Source organism: Lasioglossum baleicum, chromosome 5 (assembly GCF_051020765.1).
Source record: "Lasioglossum baleicum chromosome 5, iyLasBale1, whole genome shotgun sequence".
Classification (NCBI taxonomy): domain Eukaryota; kingdom Metazoa; phylum Arthropoda; class Insecta; order Hymenoptera; family Halictidae; genus Lasioglossum; species Lasioglossum baleicum.
This window is the reverse complement of record NC_134933.1, coordinates 8,376,639-8,384,529: the sequence shown is the minus strand read 5'-3', so window position 1 is coordinate 8,384,529 and position 7,891 is coordinate 8,376,639. Positions and strand designations below refer to the sequence as shown.

The 7,891-nt window shown below is 42.5% G+C and overlaps 1 protein-coding gene across 9 annotated transcripts in view; it reads right to left on the bottom strand.

Moving 5' to 3' along the window:
* Positions 1-7,891, bottom strand: part of LOC143208595 (cytosolic carboxypeptidase 1) — an 80,322-nt gene that overhangs the window by 404 nt on the left and 72,027 nt on the right. For 8 of the 9 annotated variants that reach the window (XM_076423095.1, XM_076423089.1, XM_076423088.1 and 5 more), the window contains 4 exons: positions 5,297-5,549; positions 2,860-2,984; positions 2,540-2,692; positions 1,331-1,469 (listed from right to left, as the gene is read on the bottom strand). In XM_076423095.1, coding sequence (XP_076279210.1) covers positions 1,358-1,469; positions 2,540-2,692; positions 2,860-2,984; positions 5,297-5,549 — 643 coding nt within the window. In that variant the 3' untranslated portion in view covers positions 1,331-1,357. The remainder of the gene's footprint in view (positions 1-1,330; positions 1,470-2,539; positions 2,693-2,859; positions 2,985-5,296; positions 5,550-7,891) is intronic. The other variant, XM_076423091.1, reaches the window with a different exon arrangement.

The window sequence follows — 7,891 nt, the reverse complement described above, 5'->3', positions numbered from 1 at the left end:
AGGCAAGAGAACAATGTTCTTGAATTTGAATTTTCTGCTACCTTCATAACATGCTTATAAATTGTGAAAAAAATATATGAAGTGCAAGAGGTGAGTTCGAGTATTTTCGTTCTTCTCCATCTTAATATCTTGATTAACAACCGAGAAAAAATAAATGATGAAGTTTAGGGTGTTTACACTCATGTTACCCTTAAATGAGGAGTTAGCGAGTTATACAATTTTGGGGGAGTCTTTTTTCCAACAAACAATGCTCGCGCGTGAACACACACACCACTAAACTACGTATGCGTACGCTAGGATTGCAACGGTCCGGGATTCCACTTCTGATTTCTCGATAATGCAAAGACGGGGTTTTGTAGTAGTCAAAATCGCTAGATGAAAGATCAGTCTAGGGCGCTGTTTGCCTCAAACGTCCTTCTTTTCCGAACAATAATTTTGCAATATTCGGCTGCATGTTGCCTGTCAGATGGCGCTGCAGTCACGCCGGCGTACTAGTCTCTCCGACGATCAACATGCAGCCGAATATTGCAAAACTATTGCTCGGAAACGTAAAAGAAGGTCTTTTGAGGCAAACAGCGCCCTAGATTGATCTTTCATCTAGCGATTTTGACTACTACAAAACCCCGTCTTTGCATTATCGAGAAATCAGAAGTGGAATCCCGGACCCTTGCAATTCTCGCATACGTATACGTGACCTAGCGGTGTCTGAGAGTTCAGGGTCGAGCGTCGTCTATTGGAAAAGCTCCCTTAACCTAAAAGCATTGTTTTGTTGGTTGTTTTGGTGCTAGACCATGTCCAGCCAACCAGTCGTGTTATCCTGCTAGATCATTTGTGCTCGATGCGACTATTTATCATAAAGATCCGCAGTCCAGCGAAGAATAGTCACGGCAACTAGATTATGGACCTTGGAAGGCTGCGTCGGCTGCGTTTCTTTTCTTGAAAATGATACACGATGGAGAATAATGCTATCATACGGGACATTTTTATCGACTGAGCAACGGCGCATGTTAAATATTTTCGTGCAGACAAAGGCACTAACGATACACCGCGTGTTGTAGTTTTCGAATGGCGAATTAATTATTATCGAGCAGCATTGTGTTCCACGCGGTCGGTATTCCCCGTGAACACGCAAGATCCGCAGCCTAGCAAAAGATTAATCGAACTCGTTTTAGTTACAAGCCATATCCCAATGTTAGCCGGGGGGATGTTAATATTTCATCGGTCTTCAGCGAATGAATTATCCAGACACATATGCTCCCGCGTGGTTGTTAGCGGTTTCGGCCGGGAAAACGGTTATTAAATTACACTCGCATACGTAAATCAACCTTGCCTTAAATCGTCTACGCGTATTCGTTTGCTAAGGAATCGCGGCGGTATGGAACACTGCCGATTTGTCCTGAATGCATTTCGAAATCTTTTTCGAGTTCTCGGAAACGCATTTCTGCGGACAGCAGGCTTCCTCCGGGGACCTGCGTTCAAGAATCATTCGATTAAACAACGAAGCTCGCCGTGAATCGTTGCGTGGAAGTGAAACGAGAACGAACTTTGCGAGGGACCTTGCTACAAAAATACTGAACCTTGCAAAAGAACTGAAATATTCATTGTACACTAAAGTCGCGATCTAGCTTCCTGAGGATCTCTACGATCACTGTCCCTCCGCCTACCCCTTCCACTGGGTTCATACCTGCTAGGTGCCAAGAAGCAAACGGTCCGTGTTTACATGCTGTCCTTTTCCTACACGATCTCTGTCCCTACTCGGAACAGACGATGGGAGCTAGATCGCGACTTTACTGTACAGGGTGATTCTGGGAACTGGGACAAGTCACTGCTATTTTTTAAGCAAAAATAGATAAAAATGGAAACTCCCTATGACCTTATTTTTTCATGTGGATGCGCCGATGCACCCGCCAGGTGCGATGGCACTTTATTCTTTAATGCAACTCTACTAATCCAAGGTCAATTTTGACAATTTTATATCAGAGTAAACACTGCATTAGTTCCTACAATTCATATCGAGAGTTTCGATACTGATTGCAGTGAAATACGTTTCTGACACAAAATGTTAAATATCTCGTGAAGTATGAGACATTTCGATGAGACCTTGGGTTAGTACTTTTGTACGTAGAATAATAAAAGGGATAGATTGGTTTGACAAAAGAAACTTGTGTTGCGTTAAAGAATGGCCGGTACATCGGTGCATCCACGTAAAAAATGAGCTGATAGGAAGTTAGGATGTCTTATGACTAGACTGCGGATCTTTATGCAAATTAAAAAATTTGATTGCAGAACATAGGGGCCGAATAAAAATTGTATTCTTCTTTTAATTATTCTATTAAACTGAAAATAATACATTGATGATCTGAAATATTTTTAGCATGTCCACTGCTTTAAATTGTAAGGGCCTATTTTTGTCATAAATGCATAAAATCCACAGTCTGCTTACGACATATGATTTGTTCCTCCATCATCGTTTTCTATTTTCTTAGGAATAAAATTCTATTTACGATCCTATTTATTAGGAAACTGTTTACGCAATTACTTGTCAATGCCCCAGTCGTGGTTACACTCGTTCATCATGGACAGGGCCTGGCAGAAGTCCTGGCCGACCGCTTTCAGGTGTCTGGTGTCCAAGTGCATTCCGGCCAGCGCTCCTTGATCGCATCCGCAGAAGCTGGTCTCCATAGTGTAGCTCCTGCGCCGGCGAATACGAACCGAGGGTCAGAGCGGAAGGAAACTAAATCACTGTCGCGCGTGAGCGTAAACGCCACGCTCGAACGGGGATCAACGGATCGATCATTCGATCGTCGCGTCGAATGTATCACATAGAACGCTTCACCGTATGTATGTACTGGTATGTACCTCGAGACGCCTAGCTGCCGCCATATGGCTACCCTGGCGGTGGACTCCTTGTTCCTCTCGACCTTGAACGAGCACAGTGGCAACGCGAACGCCGGGGATATCCTTTGCATGAGGTGCGGCAACATCTGAAACCCAGATGCATCACTGTAGGCCTGTCCTGTGCACGCACCGACGCGATGCCGCAGTATCTACGCACGGTTCTCGAGCGTGCGCTGGGGCTGTTACTTTTCCGAAGCTTCGACTCTTCGAGATTCGAAGGATTCGAAGAAACGAAAGGAACTTCGAAGAATTCGAAGAAACGAAGGGAACTTCGAAGGATTTAAAGCAACGAAGGGAACTTCGAAGGATTCGAAGAAACGAAGGGAACTTCGAAGGATTCGAAGAAACGAAGGGAACTTCGAAGGATTCGAAGCAACGAAGGGAACTTCGAAGTTTAAAAGTTTCGAAGACTCGAAGGATTCGAAGCAACGAACGGAACTTTGAAGTTTTCGAAGGCTACGCCCCACAGTGGGCTAAACCGACGAAATCTGTGTCAAAATCAAAGAACTTTCGATAGAAATGAGATAGAGCGATGAAATTTTTTTTAAATGAAAGCTGAAACTTTGCAGAATATGGAATAATTATGGAGATTGTGGTACGAACGTTTCTTAACCTTGAAAGAATTCGTTAAACTTGCACAATTTCAAGAAAATTGTGGTTTTTTTCAATACCACGCGCGGTAAAAATTGTTTTTTAACATGCGACATATCATTTCCCGTAGATTTTTTCACGCTGGTTTCAAATGTGGTGTCAAAATTTGTCTACGATCTCAGGATTTTGCAAGAAATCAATTTTTGTGAACACAACTTATGAAATCATTTTCTCGTTGAAATGAATTGGTAACCCACTAGTTTGAAAGAATATTGTATTCTCGTATATAAAACAGATTAAAAATAATCATAATGAAGTATTTGAACGTTTACTTAAAATAAGCGTGAAAAAAACTACGGAAAATGATGTGTCGCATGTTAAAAAAAATTTTTCTCCGCGCGTGGTATCGAAAAATCCACAATTTTCTTGAAATTGTGCAAGTTTAACGAATTCTTTCAAGGTTAAGAAACGTTCGTACCACAATTTCCATAATTATTCCATATTCTGCAAAGTTTCAGCTTTCATTTTAAAAAAATTTCATCGCTCTATCTCATTTCTATCGAAAGTTCTTTGATTTTGACACAGATTTCGTCGGTTTAGCCCACTGTGCGCCCCCTCGACTCGGCCGCGCGTCACGGTTCCCGTGGCGGTCCTAACGATGCGAAATTGCGAATATCTACATTCAAACTTTCGCATCGCCGATGCTTACATTGTAACGCATTTTAGAAAATGAGCGTCTTCATTCGCGCAGATTCAACTTTTTTCGTCTCTTATCCGTTAACTGGAAACGAATCGAAAGAATCGAACAAATCGAAGCTTCGAAGTTTCTGAAATCGAAGCTTCGACCTTCGAAGGAAAGTAATAGCCCTATTGTGCACCAAATTCAGGTGCTTTATCGCCGCACACGAAGCCTCTTCGATAAAGGTTTCTCAAGCGAAAGCAGTCATAGCTCTGTGCTTTCGAAAAATGCAAATTACGCTGCTCAATAATGCAAATTACGCCTCGTAAACGTAAAAATAGAACTTTCCAGGGCGACTGCGGCCTAGATTGATCTTTTATCTAGCGCCTTTCACTACTGAGAAACAACCCCGTCGCATGCATTATCGAGAAACGAGCAATCCTGGTAACGAGACTAATTTAACCCTTGTGTAGTCAACCGGGTACCCAGGTACCTATTTACTGTATTCCTTTGAACAATTTGTTAATGTTCCTCTAAAAAATATCACAAAATTTCTCTGAATATCCATTCTTTACTCACTAATTAATTCATAGTATTATAATGATAACGAGACTAAATAATCTATAGATTTTGGCTGACCATACAAGGGTTAATAGGAAGGCTAAATAGGAGGAACAGAAACAAGATACAAATAGGAACTTGGAGAAAACATTTCAAGGAACTATGTATTGGGGCGGGGGGGATCAGACGGGAAACTAATCAGGAAAGTGCAGATACCAGCGGAAGAAGTCAAAGACTACTCCCTTTAATAGGTATAGAAATAAAGACTTATTGAAATAGTGCTTTGATTGTTTCAATTTTACTCCTCGCCGCATGACCGTGCGTATATACGTCTCTGGCAATTTTCGCATAACCGATCTGGTTCGCCGAAAATTACCGGCCTCCTCGCGGCGCAGCTCGGTCGATCGCGGATCGTGTTGGGTAGATCGCGCTAGATCACCGTTCGCGATACATCAAGCCCGACGAGGACGGAGCGGCTCGCTAAAGCAGTGGGGCGATGCGGCGTAACGCTCGTAACGCTTACGATCTAAAAATACTACACCTAGCCGATCCTCTTTCGTCCCTTACCAAATACTGCACCGGCTGGTCCGGTTTCGCCCTGTCCGCGGCGCTCCAAGAACCCGACCTTGAGCAACCGAAGAGAAACACGTTCTTCCTCCGTGAATGGCCGTGGTAGTCGACGAAAACGTGGGGAGGTCGCTGCAGCACCCTCGTGCAGTACTCCATCAGTCCCTTCGTGTGGTAGATCACCGGATGGAGCACCCGGTTCGGGTTGCTCCATCGCCTGTTCAGGTCCTCGTTAGTTAATCCGTATCGATTACTGTAATCAAATCGAAAGTGTAACTCGTTACCGTGTATTCTGCTCAGCGATCAGATGGGAAGCGGTCGTTACGGCGGAGAGCCTCGAGATCGAATCGATCCGATCCGCGGCCAGAAAAATCGCCGGATTTTTCGCAGAAACCGGGCACGGTCCTTCCCGCTCGCCATAATGCGCAGCGGGACGAATCACCGATCTAGGCGGAATGAAAATCATCGAAACAAATAGAGATATTTCCCACCCGAAAGAATTCGATGCGTCGAAAGTCCCGAATGAAAGTGATCGATTTTTCTTTTTGTTGTATTGGGTTGGCGAATAAGTTCGTTCCGTTTTTGTGTTTTATTCCACTCTAAAACACCGAACGAACTTATTTGCCAATACAATATTAGAAAGAAAATTGTTCTCCTCCGCCAATGATTCTTTTCTTAACTACTCTTTGTTACGGAGGACATTATCGCAAGTAAGTGATTACAGAAATCATATTGGGAGATTGAAAATATTTAATTAAAATATTTAATGAATATTTATTTTCTTCTAGTAACTTCAAATTCCATTCGAATCAACGTTAACCCCTTGCCCTACAATATCGTGTCAGACTCACGATGAAGATTCTGAACGGAGTCTAATAAATATGTATGTTATTAATCTCCTTTAAACCGAGATGAAATTCTATTATTGTTATTATTTATTATATACGGACCGAAGCCCACTTACACAAATGTTTACAATAGAAAACAATAAAAGACTCTACTCGTATAATAACATAGAAGGGACATGCACAAAAACTAATGGTACAAACTGTATAGTATTATCCTATAATCTTGCGTAATTGTTTTTTAAACATGTGCAAAGACTCAATGAACAAATCAATACGATTATAGAGAGTGCTAGAGTCTGCAACAATGCGATTTATTGGATTAATTGTGGTTTTGTTAATGTATTTTTTGGTTATCGGAGAACATGTAGGCATACACAATAGATACTCCTTTTTTAGGAATTTACGAACTACAAAGAAAGTTCTGATCACTGAAACCGTAAAATAAATCGTAGGGCAAGCTAAAGTATACCTACTGTTCGTTGAAACAGTGTTAGACGAGATAGTGTTAAACCAAGTGGTCGTCGCCAATGACCTGGTCCAACAATTGATTGACGGCATGTGGCGGCTATTATCGTCGCGTTTACACCGCTTTTTACGGCGCGACCTGCGCGAAATGAACTTCTGAGAACCGAGGTCTTAGAATTCCCCGACGGTTCGCACGTTGACGACGCACGTTTGAGCGGGGCGAAGAAAGGCCTTGTCAGAGATCGTCTTCATTTAAGGATTCAGCCGCGGTTAGAAGGACGTTTCCGGCGGCCGGAAGTCGGTCCGGAGGAAGTGACGCCTCCGCGTCGCGCATAGCTAATGGTGGGGCGACTACCGTGGACCTCTGGCAACTGGCGACGACGCGTTGCAACCATTGGGACCTTCCTACCTGTCGCGTCGTTTTGACATCGTTTCGAGATGTACAAGGTGCCCGACACTTCGAATACTAACCACGCCTTGCGATTTCGTCGGAATCGCTCGAAAATCCCTCTCCCACCTTAAAGTGGAAGGGCAGTCACGTGGCAAAACTAGCAAAGAATTAGAATCTTACTAAATTTTGGCAGGGTTTCGTTGTTTGTCCTTATTAGAGCAAATTTTGGGCTAGGTGAGGGCTCATTCTAAAGAGGAAGGTTAAATGCAGAGCGCTCAACTCATCATATCAGTCAAAAAAGTCTTTTAATGACAGAAAAATAGAGTCGAATGCTCTGCATTTAACCTTCCTCTTTAGAATGAGCTCTCGCCCAGCCTGAGATTTACTCAAATAAGGACAAACAACGAGACCCCGCAAACTCATGTTTCGACCCAAAATTTAGTAAGATTCTAGTTCTTTGCTAGTTTTGTCACGTGACTACCCTTCCACCTTAACCCGTTGCCGTATCATTTTCTTTACAGTTACTATACAGTGATTCAAACGTCTTTGTCCCCAAAAATGTCGTAGAAAACAAAGGAACATTTATATTTTTTGTATGAGAACATTTACTGTAATGCTCGAATATTGACTACAAACGAATCAAATTTCATTTCGTTTAAAAACAAAAGCGTAACATTCGTATTTGTTGGACTTCGGACAAGGGGTTAATCGCTCTCTGCCCTCGACAGTATTCGAACGATTTGTAAAAAAATGTTTGGTCTTGATCTGTAATTAAATGGTACCAAAAAATTGTCCTTGACCTCGAATTTCACGGTCAAATTTGTTTTCATTGCATTGTATTCTACTTTTATCTCCACGATGCATAGAGTACAATGCAATAAAAAAAAATGT